General features: G+C 42.5%; 6 protein-coding genes and 1 long non-coding RNA gene across 8 annotated transcripts; 1 reads left to right on the top strand and 6 right to left on the bottom strand.

Annotated features, from left to right (window-relative positions):
* Nucleotides 1-96: 96 nt before the first annotated feature.
* oxa1l (OXA1L mitochondrial inner membrane protein) lies at nt 97-3,737 on the bottom strand. Its single transcript, XM_084691313.1, has 10 exons — nt 3,595-3,737; nt 3,012-3,140; nt 2,581-2,863; nt 2,255-2,398; nt 2,027-2,112; nt 1,664-1,828; nt 1,425-1,529; nt 964-1,126; nt 518-598; nt 97-378 (listed from the first exon to the last, which is right to left on the bottom strand). The coding sequence occupies exons 1-10, from the start codon at nt 3,703-3,705 to the stop codon at nt 242-244; spliced, it is 1,404 nt and encodes a 467-aa protein (XP_084547439.1). The 5' UTR covers nt 3,706-3,737; the 3' UTR covers nt 97-241.
* Nucleotides 3,738-7,388: 3,651 nt separating this feature from the next.
* On the bottom strand, nt 7,389-8,155 carry LOC146221998 (uncharacterized). The gene is made up of 3 exons (XR_014746677.1): nt 8,130-8,155; nt 7,988-8,028; nt 7,389-7,907 (listed from the first exon to the last, which is right to left on the bottom strand). It is a non-coding gene; the product is annotated as an uncharacterized LOC146221998 (long non-coding RNA).
* A 46-nt stretch (nt 8,156-8,201) lies between these two features.
* On the bottom strand, nt 8,202-9,858 carry LOC146221997 (ubiquitin carboxyl-terminal hydrolase 50-like). The gene is made up of 8 exons (XM_084692113.1): nt 9,706-9,858; nt 9,515-9,557; nt 9,188-9,258; nt 8,973-9,089; nt 8,775-8,870; nt 8,553-8,681; nt 8,285-8,427; nt 8,202-8,217 (listed from the first exon to the last, which is right to left on the bottom strand). The coding sequence occupies exons 1-8, from the start codon at nt 9,856-9,858 to the stop codon at nt 8,202-8,204; spliced, it is 768 nt and encodes a 255-aa protein (XP_084548239.1).
* A 750-nt stretch (nt 9,859-10,608) lies between these two features.
* LOC146221996 (ubiquitin carboxyl-terminal hydrolase 12-like) lies at nt 10,609-14,892 on the bottom strand. Of its 2 annotated transcripts, none has more exons than XM_084691502.1 (12): nt 14,701-14,892; nt 14,499-14,626; nt 14,226-14,322; nt 14,013-14,140; nt 13,662-13,735; nt 13,446-13,550; nt 13,176-13,271; nt 12,921-13,049; nt 12,644-12,772; nt 12,535-12,557; nt 12,417-12,451; nt 10,609-12,252 (listed from the first exon to the last, which is right to left on the bottom strand). In XM_084691502.1, the coding sequence occupies exons 2-12, from the start codon at nt 14,608-14,610 to the stop codon at nt 11,696-11,698; spliced, it is 1,485 nt and encodes a 494-aa protein (XP_084547628.1). In that variant the 5' UTR covers nt 14,611-14,626; nt 14,701-14,892; the 3' UTR covers nt 10,609-11,695. The 2 variants fall into 2 exon arrangements, with proteins under 2 accessions (XP_084547628.1, XP_084547627.1); XM_084691501.1 differs by having other exon boundaries at nt 14,499-14,612.
* Nucleotides 14,893-14,942: 50 nt separating this feature from the next.
* Nucleotides 14,943-15,756, bottom strand: LOC146221995 (uncharacterized). The gene is made up of 2 exons (XM_084691503.1): nt 15,564-15,756; nt 14,943-15,316 (listed from the first exon to the last, which is right to left on the bottom strand). Exons 1-2 carry the CDS (start codon nt 15,706-15,708, stop codon nt 15,177-15,179), a joined length of 285 nt encoding a protein of 94 aa, XP_084547629.1. The 5' UTR covers nt 15,709-15,756; the 3' UTR covers nt 14,943-15,176.
* A 1,285-nt stretch (nt 15,757-17,041) lies between these two features.
* Nucleotides 17,042-19,051, top strand: LOC146221994 (E3 ubiquitin-protein ligase RNF19A). Its single transcript, XM_084691572.1, has 4 exons — nt 17,042-17,262; nt 17,391-17,491; nt 17,890-18,063; nt 18,218-19,051. Exons 1-4 carry the CDS (start codon nt 17,181-17,183, stop codon nt 18,671-18,673), a joined length of 813 nt encoding a protein of 270 aa, XP_084547698.1. The 5' UTR covers nt 17,042-17,180; the 3' UTR covers nt 18,674-19,051.
* Nucleotides 19,052-19,531: 480 nt separating this feature from the next.
* On the bottom strand, nt 19,532-25,006 carry cirop (ciliated left-right organizer metallopeptidase). The gene is made up of 13 exons (XM_084692112.1): nt 24,940-25,006; nt 24,324-24,417; nt 24,140-24,191; nt 23,893-24,042; nt 23,552-23,677; nt 23,245-23,460; nt 22,656-22,839; nt 22,441-22,510; nt 22,231-22,327; nt 22,023-22,130; nt 21,558-21,689; nt 21,329-21,441; nt 19,532-20,774 (listed from the first exon to the last, which is right to left on the bottom strand). Exons 1-13 carry the CDS (start codon nt 25,004-25,006, stop codon nt 20,480-20,482), a joined length of 1,704 nt encoding a protein of 567 aa, XP_084548238.1. The 3' UTR covers nt 19,532-20,479.
* Nucleotides 25,007-26,735: the final 1,729 nt, after the last annotated feature.

The following is a 26,735-nucleotide window of genomic DNA, read 5'->3' as shown; positions in this document are numbered from 1 at the left end:
GGCCGGGAATCAAACCGGCAACCTTCTGATTGATAGTCCGATTCCATAACTGCTCAGCCATCTGACCCCCCCCCCCCCAATTAACACACCACGGTATGAAGCTACAGACATGTGCTCTTTAATTTGAATAATACACTCAAGACCCCACTCTGTTCTTCCAACCAACCATTTCACAGACTTACCCATCAATAAATATATACACACATTTCATTGGGCCTTCCAAGCTCTCACACATTCTCCTTTATCCAATGGTCTCTTCCCATGGCCTCTTCTTGCCGCTGGTTGGCTGGGCGGCAGTCTTGGCCTGTGCTGCTCCTGCTGGTCTGGGTGGCGCCACCTGCTGGAGGGGGTTATGGTTGAACGTCTGCCTTAAAGGACCTGGATAGACGGGAGAGCGGAGGAAACACAATGAACAACACATAACTGCATGAGGTAACAAGAGTTAAGGAGGAGAGAGAAACATATCAAAAAAATATGAAAGAAGCAGAACGATGAGAAGGCCCAGGGTGCGACTGACCTTTGGCGGCCAGTTGCAGGTGGTTCTTGATCCTCTTTTCTCTCTCCTCCAGCTGGTGGACCAGCTGAGCGTTCTTCCAGCCTGGGAGAAAGAGAGGGATGACAGCGATGTGTAAAAAAAAGAAAAAAAAAAAAAAAAGAAAAAAAGAAAGAGAGTCAGAGGAGAATGAACATGTCCGTGTCAGAGACAGTGAATAGATAAGGTACAATGGGATGAGTGCCTTCTGTTTAATGAGTCCTGACTACACCCAGGGTGTGAATTACAGACTTGGACCCCCCCCCCCCCCAAAAGAGGTAAATACAACAGGTTGGGGGGGTCGATACATTTATATATCGTTCTTACCTGTAATTGTAAATATTACTTTATGCCCTGGAGAAGAATTTGACCCCCCCCCCCCCCCAATTTTTTTACCCACATTGTATATTCCACACTCTGACCACACCCACCTTTCTTGATGCCGTCAAAGAGGCCGTCTTGGGGGGGCATGGAGGATGGGGGGTGGATGATCTTCTCTGGGATCCGCAACTTCTGCCTGACAAGAGGGTGTTTGAGCAGAGCCACTTGGCCCAGGGAGAAGCAGTTGGAGGTCAGCCAGTAGGTGAACACCGCCTGGGGGGAGAGACAGGAAGCAGAATATAAGATACCACTGTCTTACAGCAGAGGGCGCAATTACGCTAATACTTACTAATGTTGTGACAAGAAAAGGGAGGCGTAGAAGAGAGAGAGGAAGGGGAGAGAGAGGAAGGGGAGAGACGGGGAGAGAGAGGAAGGGGATAGAGGGAATGGGGGAGAGAGAAGGGGCGAGAGAGGAAGGGGCGAGAGAGGGGAAGGGGAGAGAGGAGAAGGGGAGAGAGAGGAAGGGGCGAGAGAGGAAGGGGCGAGAGAGGAAGGGGCGAGAGAGGCTGACCGTGGGGAAGTTGATGGTGAGCGGCAGGATGATGAAGGGCATGATCCTGAACACAGTCTTCATGGCTCGCATGTTGGGGTTGTCTATACCAGACTCTGCCCCCAACTGAAACAGGTGGAAGAACGGGTCATTTGAGTGGGAGATCTAAACCACTTGACAGATCCTAATCAATATCTGACATTTTGACACGCAGCATTAAAATGCTCCAGTATGCATCATCGGCTTCCATGCTCCCTCACCTCCAGTATGAAGAACATGGTGCCTGTGACGGCTAAAGGGAGGATGAAGTAGGGGTCAGCTGCAGTCAGGTCAGTGAACCAGAACAGCCCTCCTGTCTGCATGCTGGGCACCGGGTGGTAGGACATCTTGCGCAGAGCGATGAAGAAGGAGATGAAGACTGGTGTCTGAGAGAGAGAGAGAGAGAGAGAGAGAGAGAGAGAGAGATTATATTCATTGTCATGAAGAGAACCTAGTGTTCCTCTATACGTACTAACTAGAATAAGAGTTGGTAGACATGGACAGTGTTGAGCTGCAGCCTGTCATACAAACATGACTTGTGCGACGCTGGGTCTTGTGAGAGAGGAGAAGTACTCGACACTAACCTGTGCCAGAGGGACCAGGAAGCCACGGAGGGGGTTGACGTCATGCTTCTTCTGGAACATTGTGAGGTCAGCGTACGCCTTGGCAACTAGACAGAGGGAAAGATGATGCATGACACTGCATTCCCGTAAGGCACGAATAGAAGTTAGTACGTTTCAGGTAAATATACAGAGAGCAAGGGCAGAAAGTTTGAGATAATGAGAGACGAAGAAGGAGGAGGGAGGACTTACAGTCAAACTTGTTTCCGCTCTGTTTGGCTTCATTCATCTTACTGGTGAGTTTGGTCATCTCTGGCATGACGTTGTTGAGCTTTGCCGCCTCCCTCTGGCCTTTCACGATCACTGGGAACACCAACATTCGAGCTAGCACAGTGCCTGGGGTAAGATAAACAAGGTCAAAATCAACAATTAGCAGTGCATTATGATTCCTCGACAGCAGTGCTCAGCAGAAAGCCTTGAAAAGCTCATACAAAGTGACACGAGTAGGATAAAGTAGCACCCATCTGAACCAAGCTCAGTTTTGGTGGGGGTGTAGCATAGCAACAATCAGTGTTTACCTATTACGATGGCACCCCACCAGGGAACCCCCAAGTCCACGTGGAAGAACTCCAGCATGTTCTGGACCAGACCCACAGGAGTGGCGCACCCCAGACCCAGCTCCGCCAGGCTGACTTCAGCTCCGGGCCCCTGGAGCACGTCCAGGGCTGTCGGAGCAGCCTCCATCAGCGACTCAGAGATCGGCTGTGCGATTACAGGGGTGGGGTCTGCGATGACAGGGCTGGAAACAGGAATGGATGCTTCCACAACTGGAGTTGACGGGGGAACCGGTGCAATTGGGGTCTGTAAAGGTTGACAAGAGATCTTGATCTATATTTTGCATACTATTTCTAAACATCCCAGAAATAGTATGCAAGGATGGAACAGAAATGCTTCGGAGGCATAAGCTAACACTTATGTCACAATAAGGTAACAAAAATGGCTGTTTCACCTGTGAGCTGTTGTGCCTGACTGACACAGCGCTGACCAATAAGAACCTCCCATGGTGTCGCCGACCAAGGACGGCTCTGGTGGCTGGACTCCTGCAGTCTATGTGTAGGTGGGAACTCTGTATAAACCTCTACAGAAGGAAGAGAATACGACTGGTCAGTGAGAGATAGTTCACTTTAATAAACCACAGACATAAGGCATTCGTGGCCACCATGCAAAACACATAGTATCCTGACTCCCGGCTAAAACATCATGCTAAGTTAGCATGCTAGCTGCAACAGCTCAGATCTACAGGAAGTTCTACCATTTTAACTAGCTACCGAGAAAACTAGCATAACGTATACTAAGACTTATGAGACACATTTTTAAACGTCAATCATGTCAACGGGTGTCAGGTTCTTGCTTTAGCTCAATTACGTAGCTTGTTGCTGGCTTCAATGAGTAATAGGACACACACAAGCTGTGTCAAAGTCAAAGCATGCACACCATGGTAGCCTACGCGTCAGTGAAAACCCCTCTGTTTATTGTCAACGAAACCAGAAAACACCTTAATCGGACAGCACCGAGTCATGATCAAAACTAACCTGATTCCATCCTTCTGGAAATGTATGCTTAACTCGGTTAGATAAATTCGTCCGTTGAAACAAACATCTCGTCAGGCAAACTGGAGTCACCCCACTTCTGATCGCTGCCATGTTGAAATTGTAACTACGGGCACCTAACGTGGACAATGTAAGTACGTTATTACGGTGGCTCTGAACTGCAAAACGTGTACAAGTACATCCCCAAATGAACACGTGTCTGTATGTACTATCCACCAGGGTGAATTATTAATCTATTTGCTCTGTCTCATATTCTATGTATGTTGCTCGCTAATGCTAGAGGCAGATACATCCCTTAGATACATCCACTTAGCCAAAGTCAAACCTATTTCCATGTCCATGGTTATGAATAAATGTTCAATATTATTGAACGTTTGCCTTTGAAAGGGGCACATTAACAAAACTACATATACAAGACGCAGTGGCCTATTTAGTCTCAGTGAGACGGTTCCATCATTTGAATGCAGGGCCTACTGAATGGCAACAGAGGAAAACCATGGTACGTGTACACATACGCCTATAGCCTAGTGAATTACCTTGTGTGGCTGATAGATACATTTGTGGAACGCCATTTACATTTGTAGAAACGGTTTAATATTGGCAGACCGTGTTTCTAATTTGCGGAACCCGTTTTACATTTGTGGAACGCCATTCACATAACTTTGGGTGTAATTTTTAGCCTTGAGTCAAAACGTTGCTCATAGGCTTGTGCTTCAAACTAATAAACTTGGAGCAGACCAAGGCTGTATACAGGCTGCAACCAACAATAATCTCTCACCTTGCCTCAGTATCTCATATTATTGCTAGTGGCAGTTATGGTAAAAACAATATCAAACATTAAGAATACTTTATACTATGAAAGAAGCCACAAAAAGTAGATCTTCAACACACACAAATACAAGCAGTCCAACCACATTATAACCTTTCAGAATGTCCTCCCAGTGCCCATCAGCAGACTCTGGGCTGAATGCAACTGCACTGCACTGGGGGCCTGTAGGGCAGCGTGGACTCTGACTCTGGAGGAGCGGTACTTCCTGTAGGCGGCCATGACAGCAGCCAGGAGGGAGAGTGCAGCTGTGACCCCCAGAACCACAGACACTGAAGGCTCTGTACCTCTGACCCCCAGGACCACAGACACTGTAGGCTCTGTACCTCTGACCCCCAGAACCACGGACACTGTAGGCTCTGTACCTCTGACCCCCAGAACCACGGACACTGAAGGCTCTGTACCTCTGACCCCCAGGACCACAGACACTGTAGACTCTGTACCTCTGACCCCAGGAACAGCAGAGGGATGGACAGGGGTCACACTGAGGTCAGGGGTCAAGTTCTGGTCAATTATACAATGACTGGAGGAAAGAGGAAATACAATATTTAATCAATGTAAGGTGTAGAAATATCTGTCGAAAGGCGTAAAATACATCATTAAGCACATGCATTTGGAGAATTTCCTTGTGCACTTATTATGAAATTCTACATGATTACACCCTTGCCTGGGTTTCCAGGTAAACATCTTTGACCAAACAGTTCCTCATTCTTTGCTGACAGTAATTTGTTGACTGTACTTTGTCAGTCATGATCCTTAATTTAACATTACAGTGATTGACAGGACTTAAAAGTTCATATTGAGACTGACCTGCCATTGGACACCCGTTCTGAGGAGGGGTCAGCTGTAGCGACCAGGATGTGGTCAGAATACTGACACAACCTCCCTTCAGGACAGAACCCTAAACCCTGGTAACCTGGAATCTGCAGGAACAAAGAAAATAATTTCTGTAGGATACGATAACATCTATGAATGGTCATTAGATAATGTACCACTGCACAGTGAACACCATTGTGTAGCCTACTGTTTAGGCTACAATGCTTTGTGTTTTGGTGTTAGTTAGTTCGCAAATACACTTCTGTTTCTATCTTTTTCCTATCACGAGTTGAATGGACTGTGAAGTCATGAAGTTATAAAGATAGAAGGGAAAGAAGGAACAGTGGAACAAGCACCTGCAAGGAAAATCTTGTGTTATGTCACAGTCATCACAGGAGTGGTGTTCTGGTCAGACTGGAACTGCCACACTGCAGTCTGTTGTTGTTCTGCTTCTTGACTCCCTCCCTGCTCCTTGTATTATTAAAAAATAAATAATACACAGAACCAAACAGCGTGGACATCTTTTATTTATATTTTAAACAAAGATGGAAGACCTACAACTTCCAGTCACTGCATCTTTGTTGCAGTGACTCACCATCTAAGACAGTTTTTTTTTACAAATAGTGACTGAACACAACATTACAAACAGTTGAAAGTGTTTACTCTTGAAAGCATTCTTATCCTCCCTGACGCCCGCAAATTCTATGCCATGTCTCGGAAATCAGGGATTTTTTTTTTAGAGCAAGCAAGAGACAGTCCAATGGGCATTTCTGTTTCCTGTCCTATTATCTACTCTCTGCGTTTCTTTTTAGTGACCTCTGTTCAGAATCTCGTCCCAGCTGACCCTTCTTACTGGATTTTTCTCCATATTTACGTTTTCCCCTGGGTCTGAAACAATTCAAGAAAGAACAACCAGAGCTGCTCTTCTTCTCTTTCATCCCATGAGTCCCTCTCGTCTTTTCTCTTCCCTGCCCTGTTATGTCACTCACCTCAACATTCTCACTGGAGTTTTCTCCATCTGGCATAACACTGTCCTGAGCTGCCTTGGCATCGTGATGATGCCAATGATGATCCTTTCCTCTCTCTTTATCACACAAAGTTTGAGTTTTTCCACCTTTTTGCTCTTGTGCTTTATCATCATCCTGATCATTCTGTCTCACCTCAGCTGGCTTGGTATCTTGTTTCATGACATGAAACAAGATCTCTTTTTCTTTCTTTCTCTTTCCATCACCAATTTCTCCTCCTCTTTCTTCAACATCTGCTACCACAACTACATAATTTCCTCTGACATTTTCTACGTCTTCATGTATTTCCTGATCCCCATCATCTATCCTGTTGACATCTTCATCCTTTCCGGCCTTTCCATCACCTACTTCTCCACCCATCTCTTTATCTCCATCCCCAGTAATTTTCTCTCTCTCTCCATTACCTACCTCCCCGCCTCTTTCTTTTACATCAATCACACTTACATCATTTTCTTTCCCTGCAAAATGTAAGTTTCTATCCATCCCACCATCCATCTTATTTTCCCTTTTCCTATTGCCTACCTCACCCCCTTCATCTGTCTCTTCTTCCCCCTTTTCTTCACATATGTTTTTTTTCTCTGGCTCTTTATAATGTACGGATCCTACTTCTTCTCTCTTTCTCTCACCTAACACATTTTCATCTCTTACTCTCTTTCCATCACCTGCCTCCCCTCGTCCTTCTTCAATAGTACAAACTACTTTTTCTGTCTCTCCCTCACCTACCTCTCTGCCTCCTACTTGAATTTTACTATCATATTCATTTTCATTCTCTCTGTTGCACACACGTCCTTCCACTTCTCCATCATCTAAACCATTGTCTTTGTTTTGCTTTTCAGCCTCTGTTATATTTTCTACCTCTATGTCGTTTACTGCTCTTTCTCGCTCTCCTTTTTCTTCTACATTATCAACATCTCCATCATCTCCTGTCTTTTCGTCAAATTCTCCATCTCTATCACCTACCTCTCTTTCTATGTCTCTCTCTCCATCCTGTACTTGTGCCAAACTTTCATCTACATTACTAACATCTACATCCTTTCCTCCTCCTCCCTCACCAACCTGTCTATCTGGTTCCTGATCCCCACCCTCTGTTTCATTGTTCTTTCCTCTTTTTCCTTCATCTGTCTCTTCTAATCTCCTTTCTTCACATTTTTTTGTTTTCTCCTGCTCTTTATCATGTATGGACCCTACTTCTTCTCTCCCAGCATCACCCACCACATTTTCTTTGCCTGGCTCTCCACTTATGTTATCTCTTTCTCTCTCTCCATCACCTGCCTCCTGTCCTCCTTCAATAGTAGGACCTCCTTCCTCATTTTCTCTCTCTCCATCACCTGCCTCCTGTCCTCCTTCAATAGTAGGACCTCCTTCCTCATTTTCTCTCTCTCCATCACCTGCCTCCTGTCCTCCTTTAATAGCAGGAACTCCTTCCTCCTTTTTTCTCTTTCCATCACCTGCCTCTCCTCCTGCTAGAAGATTACAATCGGCTCCATTTTCCTTCTCTCTGCTGCCATGTCTTTCCATTTCTTTATCTCCTTCCTTTCCTGTGTTTCCTTCAAACTCTTGTCTTTCTTTTTTTCGTTTTTCTTCATCTTCATCCTGTTCTCTCTTTCTTTTGATTGTCACCTTCCCGTCTAAGTAAAGAAGGAAAAATCAATAGCATCAATAATAGCATTAAAAAATATATATATTTTTAAAGCTATTGCCACCTTACCTTTCTTATACATGAGCAGGTAGGCACTCCTGGAGCTAAAACTATAATGATCAAAGACAGGTACAGTTACTGTAGGCATTGTAAGTTGTCACAGAAAACAAAGTTTCAACCACCCAAATGATGTTACGCAAAAACAACATACCGTTCTGGAAGGGGTTCAATAGCCTGTAATGTAAAAGTTTTTAATTGTATTTAGTTTTTAGTTTTGATGATATTAGTATTGAAGCGTACTTTGCATTTATGGTTGTATTGTATAACACATTCAGCACTAATGACGGAAAAAATATAATACTGTACATGATTCTCCTTACCTGATCGACTCGTGCATCGTCAAACGTATACCAAGTCTGATTCTCAAAGGACTTGATGGTAGCAGTGTAGTGCCCACTACTCAGACTTCCAAAATGGTCCACTACTGCATATAGTTCATATGTAGGATCCTGTTTGACATGATCAAATTATAAACATATTGTATAAAAATAATAGGGCGGACACATTAATTTGATATGCATACTGTTGTATTTAGTATTTAGTTATAATTTATTGTAAAAAATATTGTAAATACCGCTGTCTGTAATTTGGAGTCTATGTCCACATAACAATGGTTTTTGACATATGACATTCGGTTGTAGTCAAACTCAAATCTTTTGAGTAGCAGAGTCAAACTCTCTGGGTAAAGTTTCATTTTGCATTCCTACACAAACACCACCGGATAAAAGTAATTTAGAACAACAAAAATGCATTACAACAATCAGAGTGATAAAGAACATCTTAAATCATAACTTACAATGGTAGCATCTACTTTGTCATCACATTTCTCACAATAAATCTTATTTTCTTCATTGACATCAGTCTTCGCGAAAAAACTTGCATAGCCACCCATCTGAAAATCAAACAAAAACGTTTTCAATTTATTTTTATTTGATTTGTATCTTGGCCCTCATGAGACTAATGTTCCCTACTAGGTATAACATGTTTATCTTACCACACTGTTGGTGCAAGGCTTTTCCAGTGACAGAGGTAGACTCCAAAAGTGACCTTCATTCTGGGTTGTATGGCCCGCTGAGCATGTCGTTTCATGGCTCAGCCCTCCTTGGAAGATCTACATCACAAAATACAACAAATTCAAGACCGCGTGATTGGGTCCATTTTGTATTATTTTCACTTCAAATGTACCTGTAGGAAATGTTTTTACAGTACCTTTGACACCTCTGGATTGACCAAAGTTAGTATCTTCTCAAAATACTCCGCAGCATCCCTTTGCTCAGACACTGGTGGCCAAAACAACAGCAGCTGCTTTACATCAACACGTGGGACACATGAGTTTAAAACTGTACAGTAGATAATTTAGACCTAAATTGGTTAGAGATAAATTGTGAGATCAGCCATTATGTCTCAATTGCAAATGCTTTTTTCGTTGTGTCATTAATAAAAACTTGGTATATAATATGAAAGTCTTAATTATACGCATATTCAAATATTAATGCTATTAATCTGATCACAAAACTTTTTTATTATTCACATTACCATTTTCAATTCCCAGTTTTGATGATATACATTGCGTGCCAACCTTGCAACTTCTCAATTTATTAAATAGTGTTTTCAGCACAGCATCAAAATCTCCCTCGTTTTGTCTGCAAAGAAAATGTATTTTCTCAGTTTCCTTACATTTTATGGTAACATGGACAGTATTGCTGTTGTTAAAATGAATATGCTGCTGAGGAGGTATTTTCAAGGTAATAAACAATAAGGTATGGGAACCTGTCCAGAGCCTCTCTGAAGTCCTTGGTCATGAAGAGAACTTGAAGCACGCTGTTCAAATAGCAGGTGGCCCCTTGATTAATCAAGCCATGGTACACTGAAATGAACATACAATTTTCTGATTGACACAGAGGTGTTGCTATGCCATTTTTGGCGATCATTTAAAAAAAAAATATAGCCTACATAATGCTGTAAAACATTTTTTTTCCAGAGGATTCGTTTATTTTGATCATGGTTTTATTACAACTGTATGTGTTTAAAGTGTATTTGTTGAAGCAAATGCCGTACCTTTATATATGTCATGTCCTTTTCTATGAGCCTCGCTGGAATCCATAACCTTAACCCTATCACATACGAATCCTCCTTGTATTTTTTAAAATTAAGTTAGGCCTATATCAAGATAAGTATAACTTGTTCCTTTGACACTCTGACCGCCTCGAAGCTCCTTTTGAGCCCTTGAGTCAACTCCAAAGCACCAAATGACTAAACGAAAGTAATCTATACTCACATCGACTGCATTCCACGCCCACTTTAGTAGGCGAAGTGGATAGATTACTTTCGTAGCAAGTGTATGATCCGTCTTATTTTATATAAAAATGCCTACTTATTATTTATGAAGATTATATAGATTTAAAAGCATTTTAAACATTTGTTGCTGCTCATGTACAATTCAAAATACAAAAAGTAAAGTGTAGAATGTCCCTGTAAAAAACGATGTAACATTTGTGTAAAATGATCCACTCCGGAAGAGGAAAGTAGCCTAGGCTATTTGCTACTAGAACATTTTTGTAATCCTTTATTTAGTTTATTTTTTCATACATTCAATCATGATTGGAGAAATGATTAGAACTGAAAAAAACAACATTCTCTATGGTTTATTTATTTATTCGTTTATTTGAGGGACAATGCAGTTAAACATGGCTACAGAGCAAAGTTTGCAGCTGATGTGATGCACATAGAGTTTAAAGCAAGTACTAATTTTCAACTCCCGTCCCTGGTTGGGCCTTTCTAAAATAACACATAATAAAAACAATATACAATAAAAAAAATAATAATAATACACAGTGCAATTTTACATATTCGAAAAAGGACTGTCACGTTCGCGTTTTATATGACCGAATGATAAAGGCTGAAAGGTTTTCTGCCTGAAATATCCTCATTGATAATGTCTTAAAACAAATACACACATGTAGGGTAGGCCTACATGTTGATAATGTAGCCTACATTTTAATTATGTAACAAAATTTACTAAAAACCCAATACAATTTCTATTCCTTTTTGCATGACTAATACAGACACACTTGTGACTGCATGTGTAGGCATCTTAAATAACAATCCAACAAAATATAAAAAGATTATTTGGACATAATGTTAAGTTAAATAACATAACAGTTTGTATTTGACAAATGAAGCTTAGCGCAAGTTCAGTCAGGCAAGACTGACCCCTGCACTCGGGCATACTGGATGTATTTCACTATTAACCCCGCTAAGAAAGCTCTACTTTCCCTCTTCCATGTCGGGCTTTCATCTGGGTTTCAGCGCTCCCGTTTATCAAATGATCACATGATCCCGTGCCTTTAAATACGATTCTCTCCCTGTATAGTTTGTCCATGCTATCAAGTGCGCGACCCTCCACCTCCCCGTCGCCACCCGGTGCCCCTTTGCTGTTCTTCGACTCTTCTGCCATGGGTCGTTGGCTGCCCCCACCGCCACCAGTGTCTGGACTCGGTGGGGGATTCTTCTTCGGATGTTGGGCAGACGCCCGTTGATTATTAATTCCCCATGGGGTCTAAGCTGCAAAAACTTGTAGTACATTTATCATTCTGTAATAAACATCACTTTACTCATCCAGGTCTCTCCTGATTTAAATATAACATGATCAAATCTTAACAGTACAGATGCAGAAAGGTTTGACAGTTTTTGTGAAGAAAACTAGAAATGTTCATATTAGACACAAAGAGGACTTCTCTCTCTTCTATTACACGTTTCCTGTTTAGTCTTATTTTTCAGTCTCTTTTTGACATCTGTGCCCCCTTCACTTCTCTCTTTGCTGTCTTCTGTCTCTTTGGTGTCTTTTCCACACACCCTTTCACTGGCTTCCCCTTTTCCCATGGGCACTGCACAGCTCTTTTCTCCTACACTCAATTTTCTTTTTTTTGAGACCGTCTCCTCAAAACTCTTTAAAGTCATATCTGACACAGAGGTACATCTTGCCCTTGTGTTGGTCACCGGGCTATCGGCTTGTCTGGGCTGAGACTTGTCAACTGAATTAGCAGATATACAAGATGACAAATCCATTCCCCTGTTAATCACACAGTCTGTTACACTCTGCATCTCCACCTTGGTTTGGACTGTAGTCGAAACATCCAACCTTGCTGGTTTACTTGTGTCATACACCTTAATAACCAAGTGGCCTTTTTTCCCTTTCATGGAATACTCTCTCAACAATTGCTCATAACTCATCTGCTGGTCATCTCCTTTTCTCTGTCCAACTTCTTCCTTTTCTAAATGAAAAATAAATACATGACAAATCATTATTATGCAAGTAGCATCTGTTTGGTTATACATTTTTATGGGCCAAATGGGACTATAACTGAGGCCTGGAAAACAATGTTCCCTTTCTATGTTAATGACACTAGTCATTAATACAAGTAATGTATTAACGTACCTTTTCTGTACATCAGCATATAAGCATTATTGTACCTATAAACCAGAGTTCAATGTGATTATAATAAAATAACCTTTGTACACACAAACACAGTAAATGTGGAAAATATAGAAGATACCTTTCAACTGACTGGATGCTGGTCTGAAAGAGATTTTGTGTATTGCATTAGGCTGTAGATCACATTGAATACACTATTGTAATAGTTTACAGGTTTAAAATGTCCTTACTGTGAAGACATTGGTGTCATCAAACTCATACCAAAGTCCATCCTCAAATGACTTTATGGTAGCAGTATAATGTCCAAATCTAAGACTTCCAAAATGGTTCAGGACTGCATAAAGCTCATATGTACAACTCTATTTCATAAAGAAAAAGACATGCTTAAAAAACAACAAACCTTTGATGACACTGATCACATGTATTATAGTAATGTATAAATAATATTGTGGGTTTGAGTTTATATAGTCAGATCGGAAAAAATGACGTAAGAGACTTTATAAATACCTCTGTCTTTAATTTTTGGGGGACATCCACCCGACCATCCGTTTTGACAAAGGACATGGTGTGATTGTTAAACTCAAATCTCTTCAAGAGTAAAGTCAGAACCTCTGGATGAAATTTCAGGTTACATTCCTAGTTAACAAAAGAACATTTTAGTACTGTGTATATGTTGAACTCACATAGTCATATGTATTTTTTTATGAAACCAGTGATTGAATTGAATGGACATGGTCAAACATAGGCAATGTAAAAACTTACAATGATAGCATTTCTTTTTGCATCACACTTCTCACAGTATATTTGATCCTTCCCACTAACTGTTGAAGGTTTGGAAAACAAATCAAAGCCATCTTTCTGAAAAAGTACAAATACATTAATTGAATTGCCATTGTCACCGCGCATCACACATACGTGGATCTAACTGCATTGCTGTAAAATGTTCAGTACATAATCTGTATCCTCTCAGGAACACAATCAGATCAGTTTACAATTGACTTAACTGAATGCCATTTAATGAGGTTGTCTTACCACATTGTTCATTGAGAGGGGCAGAGTCCAAAATGGAATTTCTTCCACTATTGTTTTAAAACATTTCATGCATTTTGTTGTGTGTCTTGAAGTCCCTCTGAAGATCTATGGTCAAAAATATATTGTGTAAAATATACCTTAACAGTTTTGATCAATTATTTTTAGGTTCAAATGCTAAATTAAATTCAAGTAAAAAGTATGACGCCATGAGCCTACCTGGGACAAATTAGGATCAGTCTTATTTAATATCTTCTCAAAATAATCTGCCGCATCACATTGCTGAGATATACCTAGGAGATGAATATCTTGTTACTGAAACAATTGTTCACTACACAAGTATGTTTTGAATCTTGCTATCTTCACAAAACTTAACAAAACTTAACAGGCCCATAATTGAGTTTTAGTGAGGTCCGACAACAGACCTAAATAAGAGGTCAGCGCCATTTTAATATTTGGAGCCGAGGCAATATCCGTTGAGACCATCTGTGGGTGGGACTAGTTATAGTGTCAGTCTCCGATTAGCTAATACCAGCCTTTCTTACACTTTTGTATCTTGAGTTAACTGACCATTTTCAATTCCTAGTGCCTGTGCGATAGCATTTGTTGTGGTAGTCCCTGTCTCCAAACGTTCAAACAATTCCTTCAAGTCTTCATGAAAAGTGTTTTTGTCTTGATAGACAACAGAGGTAGGCCTACTAATAGAGAACAAACGTTTACATGACTTGAATTACATTCATGTTTTGAACTTTCTGAAAGGAACCTATATTTCAATATGCAAACCTTTTCACTGCCTCTCTGAAGGTCTTGGTCATAAAGAGAACTTGAAGCAGACTGTTTAAATAGCAGGTGTTTCCCTGATTAACCAAACCATGGTAACCTTTAAAAAAATATAACAATCAATTAGAACACTTAAATTTATTTGTAAATCTCTCAGACACAAATGGACCTAGTATAATTACATAGGCCAGAAAGCTACCACCCCTCTTTAGTAGCCTACAGGATATTTTAATGTTTAATCAGTCAAATCGCTGCTCGACATATTAAGCAACATACCACATCCATCTCTGTCTTGTAGGCCCATTGAAGACAGTTTCTGACGCAGCTTTTCAACAACAGATGTATCTTTTTGATTTCCAGCACATTGGCCTAGTCGGCTATTTGCCATGTCTGGAGAAAAAAAACTACAGTAAAATATATAAGCCACAATTGCAGAAAACGATTACCTTGATACATATTTCTCGTGGGACAAACTTACCGAAATCTATTCTGTTCGACCCATTGACTCGTGTTGTAAATTTGTGGTATGAACACCCGGACCTCGCATAACTAGGCTAGGATACTACAAACAAACCAGATTCTTATCCTTCTTGATCCCTTTCACTTTTGTTTCGTTGCAGGGTTGCAGACACTTCTATTGCTGCCGTTACGGTAATGGACACCACAATTTACCACAATACATTTTTAGTGAAGGTGTGATATAGAGACCAATGTATCTGGTTGTCAAGTTTGGCTTTTAGAACATATTTTTTATTTTATTTGACAGCATTAACAGTTAAAAGTTAAATGTAAACCAAATGCTCTTTGCTCTTTCCCCTCATTCCCTCACATATTTTGCGTCCTCCATCAACAGCCTTATCCCATTCACCAGTGATAACACATTTACAATTTACATTAGATAAGCATTCAAGTCTGTGGAAGACCAAGCCCATGATCGGCGATTTGCTGCTCCAATTAAGACGTTCGAAACCCGCCATGAACCTTCAATACAAGTTGAATGACAGACAGGTGCTGGATCCCATAGGAGGAGATCAAGGACTCGTCCTCCAGCTGCTTGTCTGTGAAGATCAGCCGCAGAGACTCCATATGGTCCGCTGAAGAAATACAGTTAATATTTAAGTCGAAATGTGAAATTGCATTATAATTTCTCACCGTAGCCTATTATAAATAATAAATAATCCTTAGTCAGTTCGGCTTGTGTTACAAGGCGTAGGCCCACAATGTATTTCGAACTTAGAGCCGTTCATTCCCCCTCCCCCGTCCCTCCCCCGTCCCCCGATTAAAGTCAACTAATGTCTTGACTGATCAACAAGTGGTATGCGTAACATAACGACTGTTTACCTGCGTTCCCAGGTAGTCTGTCAGCAATTTTCTGTTTCAGTTGTAGCACCGTCATACTGCTCATCTGTTCTTCTGTGTTGCACAGGTCAATCAGCAGTTTTTCTCCTTTGAATCCTGTCACCTGGACCTGGTAGATTTTCCCCATTTCTCAAATTCTGCCTGTGCACCACTGAGGTGTAGCCTATTTGTTCTTGAATTCGAAGCCACATACTTAAATAGAAAGAGGGTGTTGCTGTGAGAGAGAGCTCAGACTTTCACTTTCATTTAATCGAAAGACAAAACACAAACACGAGAAGTGGGAAACAGACAGATAGGGTATACCTAGGCTTCTCTGCCCAAATCCATGTTTTCCATTCCATGTTTACGGGCCATACTTTAAACATTTAATTATTAAAAGTGAATTCATTGTAAACCATAAAAACATGGGGCCTGGGGGGGGGGGGGGGGGTGCTCATATGAAAATATATATATACATAGGAACAATTCCTTATTTTATATATAGGCTATATAAAACACACAAATACCCTACGCCCCTGCTGTAGGCTTATCCTTTCATATATTGTATTTAAACTTTTGTTGAACGTGTAGCTATTGTGGTTACATTTATTCCACAATATATCCCATGAGAAATCTGGTTTATACACATGTTCCTCAATGCCTGGGGTGCCAGGCCAAATAAATGCTGAACGCACTTACTTACATCCACATCTATAGCCTAGAAAAGGCTATAATTACGATTCATTGGATCGTAATTTTAGAATTTAACCAAAGGAATATTGGATAAAGAAAATAAAAGTCAAGTTGCCACAGAGTCAGTGGCGGTTCTACACAGGGGCCTACAGGGGCCAGTGCCCCTGTAATAATGTCCCTGGCCCCCTGAGCTGACTGAATATAAATATGATTGAGATTTTTTCAGGACTTCATGCCCATCTTTCGCAGAATTGTCCTACTGTATTTAGTTTCAAATTTTTGATGGCCCTACCTCATTGTTTCAATTGAAACTCTTTATGTACAAAAAACGTTTCTATGATTTTAATGTAAAGCAAAATTATAGTATTTAATATTTAAATATAATTTGTTTCTGTTTTTTAATGTGTCCCTCTCATTAAACACTGGCCCCACCTTGGCCCCCCCAGTCAAATTTGTCTAGAACCGCCACTGCACAGAGTCGCCACATATTTACCATAGAGTTGAGAATTGCCAGAACCAGGATGTCTGGAAAATCCCTGAAATCCCCAAAACCCATTAAGGTGTGTCAAAATTGACGTAGGCTAGTTGTTTATGAACTTATGTGCATGCATTACACAGGCTTCTGTGTATGTAGGACTAATGTAGCCTTTTCGGAAATCATCCACATATCGTGAATACATTAGTTTGTGTTCAGACAGTGTAAAAATGTATTTGGAAGAAAATAAAATTAGGGTTCATTCAAATCTCAAAGAAATGTCGTCACGTGACTTCATGTAAGCTATTTTGAGAGGGAGAAAGTAAAAGAGAAAGTTAAATCGAATGCTGTTGAAAAACAAGAACCCAGGCTTCTTCATGTTAGTATCTCCGTGTCATTTCTCCTAGTCCGCCCAATGAGGAAGAGATTGAAGAAGAATCAAGATTAATACAATGACCACACAGCAGGATGAAAAACGCTACGACCCCAACGACACAACTCTGAAATTTGTCAATAAAAGGGATGATTTGGATCGTAAGTTAAGTATAAATAACAACCGATTTACCGTTATCGAGAATCTGTCTTTTATTTAAAAACATTTCCGATGGTTTTGGACATTCTGCATTTATTGTGATGTATTTGTGATTGGGTTGTGTCTTTAGCCTTAGATGACGACGACGGGACCCTGAGGGCAGAGATGACCTGTGGTCATGCCGTCACCCCAGAGTCTTTGACCGGATGGTGTCGCAGTCTTCTGGATCAGGTTTCTATCCGTTATGCTTTCTTGGTATCTTTCCACTTAACGACAAGGCAGTCTGTACCACCTAACGACAGTTACCATCTTGAATGTAGCAAACAGGATTTTCTATACCTAATATAATGTATTACTGCTTTTTGTGAATCTTTGCGAATTTCTGCATCCCAAAATATATATTGAAATGTTCATGTTTTGTTCCTGGGGTCAGATGGCTGAGCGGTTAGGGGAGTCGGGCTATTAATCATAAGGTTGTTGGTTCGATTCCGTGCAAAAAAAATGACGTTGTGTCCTTGGGCAAAGCACTTCACCCTACTTGCCCTGGGGAGAATGTCCCTGTACTGTAAGTCGCTCTGGATAAGAGTGTCTGCTAAATGACTAAATGTAATGTAAACGTTCCCACGCAGGGCCAGTACAAGTTCCTGTGTCCTGCGCTGAAGGAGGGCACATTAAAGAAGTGTGGTGCACAGTGGACATACCAGGAAGTGCGTAGACTGGCTGCCTTGACAACTGAGGAGATGGAGCACTTTGAAGAGACCCTGGCCCGCCTAGCTGCTGCAACTTACTGTGAATTCAAGGCAGTGAGTTTACATGAATAACTAAGAGATGTCTTTGTCGTAGTTGTGGCCTCAGGTGGTTGAAGTCTGGTATTTAGTCCGGTATTTTAGCAAATTAACCACTGGAATTAAAATAATGCAGTTTCATTAACATATCTCATCTTCCTATTTTCAACAGTGTCCTAGCTGCCAGACCTGTCTTGAAAGAAAGGATATCTCCAACTTGAATGTCCGCTGCACCATATGTACAGCCGACAAACAGAAGACCTATGAGTTTTGCTGGCAGTGCCTCAAGAAATGGAAAGGTCCAGGCCCTCGTTCTGACCGCTGTGACAATGAAGGCTGCACCAACCACGACCTGGGGCTGCTGAAGAACTGCAAGTCCACCTCTCTGAATCAGGTCCAGGGAGTCACCAACTGCCCCTCCATTCGTGCCTGTCCCACCTGTGGCCAGAAAGTGGAGCACGACAAGTTAGGTTGTAAAAACATAATTTGTCCACGCTGTCAGGTAGAATTCTGCTTTGTGTGCCTTAAGCTCACACCTGAGTGCCTGAAGACCAGTACCCATTTCATGCCCTGCTCTGATGGTGTGGCTCCAAGGCAGACAACCATACCTGTATGGCAAAGGCGTTGAGAAATTCTCAATGAATTTGGAATTGCTTTGTACAAATTACATCTATAAATTTTCTGCAGCCTTTTGATTTGGGTAGCTTGTACCACACACAAAAAAATATTATGAATTAAATTCACAGTATATTCATCTTTCATGTTTCAGTTGGTCAATGTTTCTGTCACGGCCACAGCCACAGTTTTTTGTCCTGCCCTAGTGTTTCCCTGTCATTGTCTTCACCTGTTCTCGTTAGCGTTATTGTGTCCACCTGTGTGTCGTTTGGTTCTGCGTATTTAGGTTTCTGTTTTGTGTCCAGTCTTTGTCTTGTCCTTACTACTACTACTTGTCCCTGTGAGTACACTATCTGTTCCCAGTTTTGAGAATTAAACCCCCTTTGTTCTACCATGCCTCGCATCTCTCGTGCATTTGGGTCCTACCCCACCTCACAACCTGACAGTAGGCTCTGTACCTCTGACCCCCAGGACCACAGACACTGTAGACTCTGTACCTCTGACCCCCAGGACCACAGACACTGTAGGCTCTGTACCGCTGACCCCTGGGACGGCAGAGGGATGGACAGGGGTCACACTGAGGTCAGGGGTCAAGTTCTGGTCAATTATAGAATGACTGGGGGAAAGTGGAAATACAATATTGAATCAACGTAAAGGGTAGGAATATCCGTCGAAAGGCTTAAAATACATTATTACACACATGCATTTGGAGAATTTCCTTGTGCACTTCTTATGAAATTCTTCAGGATTACTAGAAGGGCAACACCCTTGCCTGGCTTTCCAGGTAAACAACTTTAAGTAAACAGTTACTCATTGCTCTCTGACTACTTTATTAACTGCATTTATCAGTTCAGTCAAGACACTCACATGATTGATTTCAACATTTATTCATACACATGACAAATGGTTTTACATTGGCGGAATGGATGTACATGAGGAAGCGCTCCCTGCCTTCACTGCACATGCATGACATGAGGCAGGGAGCAACAAGTTAAATCCCCCACGGGGAGTACAGACAGACAACATGGGGGAGAGGGGGATGGTGGTGGGTGGCAGCAGCGCAGGACACAAAGGTAATCGAGGATGCGTGTGCGTGCATGTGACAACTTTATAGCGCCGCCTATCAAGCTTAGCCTATGGGCTAAGAACACGGCGATGGGTGATATGACGGGCACTGCCCAAGGGCCAAGCCTGAACCTGGTTCGCTCATTTGTGATCCTTGCCTCATGTTGTAAATAGGTTACTGCAACCTTTTTACTGGCACAACATAAATTCAACTTAATTTACATATCTAAATATAATTTTTAAATATATTATATGATGTTGACTATCAACCTATGTGATATTAAAATACAAGTCATTATTTTTGGCAGACTTTATCTTAGTCATCTTTTACGTGATAAATCAAACAGGTTTTTCAAAGAATGGAAAGGGAAACCACCCAATGTTTGCTGTTTACTCTAACTGGAGGGGAGGGGTGAGTATGTGTGTGTGTGTATTAAAGAGAGACAGAGTCCTTTTGGAGGTGTGTGTTTACAGTATATTATACATTCCTTCCAGTTCAGTTGCAGAAAGTTGATCTAGCTTATGATAAACAATGTGTTTGGGTTTCTGTCTACATTTTAGACCTCTACAAGGAATCACTTGTAAATATTTGCCTCTAATGAGAGTGGGAATAATGCTGAAAACAATATCAAACACTATGACTGCTTTACACCATGAAAGAGGCCACAAAAAGTGCCTCTTCAACACGTAGCTTAGTACAAGCACTCCAACCACACTGTAACCTGTCAGACTCATAATGTCCTCCCAGTGTCCATCAGCAGTGTTTAGAAGGACTCTGGGCTGAATGCAACTGCACTGCACTGGGGGCCTGTAGGGCAGCGTGGACTCTGAGTCTGGAGGAGCGGTACTTCCTGTAGGCGGCCATGACAGCAGCCAGGAGGGAGAGTGCAGCTGTGACCCCCAGGACCACAGACACTGTAGGCTCTGTACCTCTGACCCCCAGGACCACAGACACTGTAGGCTCTGTACCTCTGACCCCTGGGACGGCAGAGTGATGGACAGGGGTCACACTGAGGTCAGGGGTCAAGTTCTGGTCAATTATAGAATGACTGAGGGAAAGAGGAGATACAATGTTGAATCAATGTAACTTGTATGAATTTCTTTCTTCGGGTGCAAAATACATTATTACACACATGCATTTGAAAAATGTCCTTGTGGCCTTCTCATGACATTTTTTGTGATGTTTTGGTTTACAAAGAAGTGCAACGCCCTTGCCTGAGTTTCCAGGTAAACATCTTTAACCTAACAGTTCCTCATACCTCACTGATTGCATTTTGTTCACTACTTTGTCAGTCATGATCCTCACTCCATGTTGCAAATAGATTACAACCTGTTTACTGGCACAATATTAATGTAATTTCATGTGACACATCTAAATAGAACTGTGCTTTGGTGATATAAACCATGGTTGTTCTTTTATAGCAACATGGGATGAATTGTTAACATTCAGTCCTCATCTGAGTATTATTTGTCACTCACATACAAATTATACCTCTTACATAGATGTGCATGTGGGCATCTGACTCTAGAATAACACTTAATACAATCTTAAAGTGTACTAAATGTAGATTGGCAGGATTTAAAAGTTCATATTGAGACTGACCTGCCATTGGACACCCGGTCTGAGGAGGGGTCAACAGTAGTGACCGTGATGTGGTCAGAATACTGACACAACCTCCCTTCAGGACAGAACACTAAACCCTGGTAACCTGGTATCTGCAGGAACAAAGAGGACAATTGTCTAGGTCAAACAGCTAAATTATGGTTTCCTATGTTAAGGAATAACAATATTTAATAGTGTATGAGGAGGAATGACAGTAGTTCATGATCACCTTACTGGCGCCCCCTGCTGGACAGTCCATCCAGCCGGCCCCAGACACTTGGACCTGGAATGTGTTCAGTCCAGCACACCTGTGTCTGTAGCAGCGGCCCACGGTGGAGTCACCGACAGGAAGGGACGTGTTCTGGGAGAGAAAGGGAAAGAGAGATAGAAAGACAAGCAAGAGTCTTTTAAATGCAATGTGGAAAACATTGCTCAACAGTGGCAATGGAAAAAGAAGAGTCAGATGGCTGAGTGATTAGGGAATCGGGCTATTAATCAGAAGGTTGCCGGTTCAATTCCCGACTGCGCAAAATTACATTGTGCCCTTGGGCAAGGCACTTCAACCTACTTGCCCCGGGGGGAATGTCCCTGTACTTACTGTGAGTCGCTCTGGATAAGAGTGTCTGCTAACTGCTTTCTAAATGTAAATGTAAGAAGCATCTTTAGAGAGACAGACACACACACACACACTGACCTCTCTGCTCAGATTGGAGAAGAAACACCTGCTGTCTGAACGATACAGCTCTCCAGCCCAGTCCTCTTCTCCCGTCACTCTGTCGTTCTCTTCAATCCAGCACTCACTCTGAGGAGGAAACAGAGTCATGAAGGATGGACAGGGAAAGAGAGAGGGTTAGGAAGTGGAAATGAAGAATAAATAAAAAAGATTTGCTGTTTCAACTCACCGCATTTGTCAGAGGTTTGTAAACACGGCATCCATCCAGGTATTGGTCAGTCTGGCACTCCCCCTTGTGGAAGTGAAGGTAATGACACCCTGATCCACTGCCATGGAGACAGAGAGAAATACACTGGGAATTATTATTGTATCTGTGTGACTGAGACACCAGAACAACCGTTCTGTGTGTGTGTGTGTCAGTCATATAAAACAAAAGTACCTCCCAGAGCAGAAGAAAGAGGAGGTATTATCATGACACGTGGACAGGGACCCGAACATGGCTCCTTTACCTAACATGTCCCAGAGAAAACACACACTTTTACACCCACAGAGACAACACCGATTCACAACACACACACAAAAACACAGGAACAAATCTCTCACACACACACACACACACACACACACACAGATACACACACACAGTTCCCCCACCTTGTCCCCAGACCAGGCTCTGGGCTCTGCTGAGGCTGGCAGAGTACCAGCCCGTGTCCTGCAGAGCAGCCAGGGTGACGGGGTCCACCCGGACCACACTGGGGTCCCCCAGAGACGACGCCATGATGGATCCCTGGAGGACACGGGACTCCCAGTGAGAAGACAGACCACCTGGACCTGCATCCTGATGGGGGGAACAAGAGAGAGAGAATAGGAGGGAGAGAGGCAGAGAGAGAGAAAGAGAGAGAGAGTAGGAGGGAGAGAGAGAGTAGGAGGGAAAGAGGGAGAGGGAGACAGTAGGAGGGAGAGAGAGAGAGTAGGAGAGAGAGAGAGAAAGAGAGAGAGTAGGAGGGAGAGAGAGAGAGAAAGAGAGAGAGTAGGAGGGAGAGAGAGATACAGAAGGAGAGAAGGAGAAGGAAAGAGAGTGTGATCGGAATGGGAAGGCAAAACAGGAGAGTAATACCTTGCATGTGTGAGGTTTAAGTAAACAATTCACCACTACAATTAAAGTGTATTAATATGCATGCGGTGAACGATGTATTGAATATAAGTGTGTGTATGGAAGGCGTCACTAGGTCTAGGTCAGTACCCTGTTCTCCAGGGGGCCCCCCAGCTCTGGGTCAGTGGACCTCAGGTGGTTCTGCAGGGCTCTGATGACGGAGTGGGTGTAGATCCTGACCTGGCCTGTCCCGTCTGCATAGGTCACCTGACCCCGGGGGGAACAGGGGGGGGAGGAACAGTCTGTCCAGCTGCTGAACAGCTGCTTAGAGAACCCCAGGGCATGGAACAGCTCGTGGATCACTGTCTGACAGAGGGGAGAAACAGAGAGACTAATATGCTATTCAGAGGATCCATCCATCAACACACACACACACACAGACACACACATGCCTCACCTGCACAGTTCCTTGGTGGCTGTAGGTGTGTCCAGTCAGCCTGTCTCTACAGATGACCACCACCCCAGCCAGGGGCCTCCCCTGGGGGCCTGTCTGGCAGTGCACTGCATAGGCCAGCACACTGGGCTGCACACACAGGGAGGGAGGAACCAACTGGAAGATTTAGTTTTAAACATGTAAACTAAACTCTCCCTCAAGAGCCTATTCTGATGATATTGAGAATGTTGTAGTTTTAGGAGGCTACATTGAGGCTGTCCAAAACATATGATATGGAGGAGGTGATTATATAACTGATAATAGAACTTCATATGAGATAAACTGATGCTTCCGTGACCCCTGACCTCTGCCCTGCACTTGTCCGTGCTCTGTGTGTGGACATAAAGCAGGAAGTCAGTGTCAGGAAGTCCCGCCCCCTTGGGCCTCAGCACTGTCTTGGTTGGCAAATTGGGATCCGGGTACACAGCACAGCCACTCAGATGGTCATCTGGGATCTGTCAATCAAAAACGGTAAGATGAGGTAAAGTGAACCTTCATGAACAGTCTCTCATGAAAATTAAATAGTTAAGAGGAGTCACTTCCATTACTCACAACAACATCTAGACAGGTTTCCATCCTGTAGTTCTTATTGGCCCTGCCACACCTGCGATGAGGATGGAGAGTTTTGATTGGGTGAAATCACGATAACTATGACGAGAACAGTATGATGAAGGCTGGCCAGGTCAAGAGGTCAAACGGCATGGATACACTGGTGTGAACACACACAGAGACACACCTGTTGTAGTTGTCAGCACTGGAGTTCCTCCAGGTGAACCGACAGTACTTGTTGATGTCCCTGCTTAGCCACAAACCACCAGGGATGCGGTCCACTGTGGAGATAGATATTTCACCACAATACTCTCTGAAGTGTTTTACAAAATAACATATACGAATGACCAATCTTATTGACATGTGTAGTATGACTTGTTATTAATGTACATACAGTCTCAAAGGCCTGTGCTGTTTGATCCGGTCGAAACCACAACACACAGAGGGAGAAAACTTGTCATTTCTACCTGACAGCAAGCTGGACACGATGAGCACAGCCTCCCTCACGGCTGAATCCAGCCTCTCTCTCTCAGTCTGGGATAAGACAGGGCTCTCTCTCGGAACCCAGGTCTGAATTCTGATTGGCTGCCGAGTGGGGTCACGGGGCGGGGCCAGCTCTCTCCGCTTTCTAATTTGTCTTTGTCCTGATTGGGCAGTTGGTGATAACGCCAGCTGTGCAGACCAACTGGAACTGGGCTGAGTTGGGTCCTTGGACCTGTTGGAGTGTATGTGTAGTCGGCTGGAGATTGAACTGTGGGTAAGGATAAGCTTCTCTTGATGAGTGGGTGTGGTGGTTACCACACTGACTGAAGACTGGACCTCATCAAAGATGCACTTCCCCAGGGACCCCGGGGCCCAGACCACCACCATTACCCACACCCAGAGTGGTCTCACGCAGGGAGGGGAAGCCATGATTATAGCCCTTTAACATACGCCATGTCTGCTGGAAATAACAAAAAGTGGTGGATTAATTTGTGGAGGAATGCTGCCGTGTATAGACAACGCATGCAAAATGGCAGAAATTTCAAAAGACCTCGGTGGCCGATTATAAAATGTATTTACAAAGGTAACGTGATGACAATAACATTCGAATAAGTCTGGTCTGGACGGTATTTCAAGTATGAGGGCAGGAACTCGAGCGGTAAAAAAGTGTTTAAAGCTATATACGATTATAATTAATTTAGGTTAATTGTTTACATTCTATTAAACTCAACACAGAGAAAAGTGAAAAAAATTATGGGGAATTAAAATATGTCGCTGTCAGATTCACCTTCTCTTGAAGTCAGCCTCGCGCTCAAAACGTGGCATCTCAATCTCCTAAATATCCATCCGAGTCGACGTTATCTGGACCATTTTTACCTTTATCACATCTTCTTTAACCTTGGTGCTCTTACACTCACTCCGCTTTCTGAAACCCCCGTTCTGCTCAACTCTATGTATGAGTTGCTTTTAGCGTCCGCAGCGCTCTGGCATTTAATTGACCTGTAGTGTTCATAGTCGTCCTTTGTCCGTAGTGACATCGCATTTGGGTGATGAATTTCCTGAAGACAGAGCACAATGTACTTTTAGTCTTCCCCTTTTCTACAGCTTTTTAATTTACAGCACCTTGTCTGACGCCTTACATCCACCCCAACACACACAAACAATACAAACACACACACACACACACACGCAATGAAGTAACAGAACAAACGTAAAAGTGCAAATTGTTTAATCTCAGCCACAACTGTATGTACAGTGAAATAGACCCTAATAATATCACTCTCTTCAATTCATTACATTTTAAGTTTAAAACATACCATCCAAGCTGTCCATTTTTACTTTAATACATTCAATAACAACCAAGTCAACTGAAAAATTTAAGAACAAACAAAAAAAGCAAGTCATTTTCGGAATAAAAGCAAAGAAAATAGGATATGATAGACAAAATACCACACGCTTCATTTTCCATTGTGTCAAAAGCATAAAATGTAACTTTCATGTGGGGGTGATGTTTAAGATGATGTTTGTGTGACCGTGGTGAACTCTCAAAAAGACACTCACGTTCCCACATACCGAGTGAACTGCTCCAGAGCCGTCTATACCAAGATCTGTAACAACAATTCTGTGTCTTTTGGACAGGATTTGTTACCAGGCAGAGTTGGATTGTCCAATGAGATTTCACGGAAGTATCACGAAACTAACGTCATTGGTTGCACTCTCGTATACACTGCTCTGAGTCAGACAGGTCCCACATGAGGAGATTGTCGTCAGTCGAACGTCACAATTTGTGTGGAGATGTACATTATTTACACACTCCCCATCGAGGACGCGCACGCTAAAAACAAACACACAAATCGATACACCGTCGTCATACACAAAAAGGAAGGTCCCCACATATTATTGCCAGCTTGCAGAAATAACATGCATTGTCAGATATAAAGCCATTGATTGTGGGATATAGGTGTGCCTTTGTGTGTGTGTGTGTGCGTGTGACAGTGTGTCCGTGTGTGTGTGACAGTGTGTGCAATCATTCAGGTTTCAAGACATCTACAGGACACACTTCTAAAAGGCACTGAAATCGGGGACTATAATATTTCTATCAAACCAGTGGCACAGG

The sequence above is a fragment of the Hypomesus nipponensis genome, chromosome 25 (assembly GCF_054491055.1).
Source record: "Hypomesus nipponensis isolate SF chromosome 25, ASM5449105v1, whole genome shotgun sequence".
Classification (NCBI taxonomy): Eukaryota; Metazoa; Chordata; class Actinopteri; order Osmeriformes; family Osmeridae; genus Hypomesus; species Hypomesus nipponensis.
This window is presented reverse-complemented; position numbering and strand designations above follow the sequence as displayed.

What these genes read in the sequence shown, in the direction of transcription:
- oxa1l (XM_084691313.1), bottom strand. Translation starts at nt 3,705, where the DNA reads ATGGCAGCGATCAGAAGTGGGGTGACTCCAGTTTGCCTGACGAGATGT. An exon ending in TCACCATCAACTTCCCCACG is followed by an intron (nt 1,127 to 1,424) that starts GTCAGCCTCTCT and finishes CTCTCCCCCCAG; the next exon opens with GCGGTGTTCACCTACTGGCT. An exon ending in CTTTGACGGCATCAAGAAAG is followed by an intron (nt 599 to 963) that starts GTGGGTGTGGTC and finishes TCTTTCTCCCAG; the next exon opens with GCTGGAAGAACGCTCAGCTG.
- LOC146221997 (XM_084692113.1), bottom strand. Translation starts at nt 9,858, where the DNA reads ATGTTCATTTCAGTGTACCATGGCTTGATTAATCAAGGGGCCACCTGC. An exon ending in AGCCTTGCACCAACAGTGTG is followed by an intron (nt 8,871 to 8,972) that starts GTAAGATAAACA and finishes TTTGATTTTCAG; the next exon opens with ATGGGTGGCTATGCAAGTTT. An exon ending in ACAAAGTAGATGCTACCATT is followed by an intron (nt 8,682 to 8,774) that starts GTAAGTTATGAT and finishes GTGTTTGTGTAG; the next exon opens with GAATGCAAAATGAAACTTTA.
- LOC146221996 (XM_084691502.1), bottom strand. Translation starts at nt 14,610, where the DNA reads ATGGCAAATAGCCGACTAGGCCAATGTGCTGGAAATCAAAAAGATACA. An exon ending in CCCTCTCAATGAACAATGTG is followed by an intron (nt 13,272 to 13,445) that starts GTAAGACAACCT and finishes GTACTTTTTCAG; the next exon opens with AAAGATGGCTTTGATTTGTT. An exon ending in CAAAAAGAAATGCTATCATT is followed by an intron (nt 13,050 to 13,175) that starts GTAAGTTTTTAC and finishes TTTGTTAACTAG; the next exon opens with GAATGTAACCTGAAATTTCA.
- LOC146221995 (XM_084691503.1), bottom strand. Translation starts at nt 15,708, where the DNA reads ATGGGGAAAATCTACCAGGTCCAGGTGACAGGATTCAAAGGAGAAAAA. An exon ending in CAGACTACCTGGGAACGCAG is followed by an intron (nt 15,317 to 15,563) that starts GTAAACAGTCGT and finishes GTATTTCTTCAG; the next exon opens with CGGACCATATGGAGTCTCTG.
- LOC146221994 (XM_084691572.1), top strand. Translation starts at nt 17,181, where the DNA reads ATGACCACACAGCAGGATGAAAAACGCTACGACCCCAACGACACAACT. An exon ending in TAAAAGGGATGATTTGGATC is followed by an intron (nt 17,263 to 17,390) that starts GTAAGTTAAGTA and finishes TTGTGTCTTTAG; the next exon opens with CCTTAGATGACGACGACGGG. An exon ending in GTCGCAGTCTTCTGGATCAG is followed by an intron (nt 17,492 to 17,889) that starts GTTTCTATCCGT and finishes GTTCCCACGCAG; the next exon opens with GGCCAGTACAAGTTCCTGTG.
- cirop (XM_084692112.1), bottom strand. Translation starts at nt 25,006, where the DNA reads ATGGTGGTGGTCTGGGCCCCGGGGTCCCTGGGGAAGTGCATCTTTGAT. An exon ending in GGGGCCCCCTGGAGAACAGG is followed by an intron (nt 22,840 to 23,244) that starts GTACTGACCTAG and finishes TCCCCCCATCAG; the next exon opens with GATGCAGGTCCAGGTGGTCT. An exon ending in TCTTTCTTCTGCTCTGGGAG is followed by an intron (nt 22,328 to 22,440) that starts GTACTTTTGTTT and finishes TCTCCATGGCAG; the next exon opens with TGGATCAGGGTGTCATTACC.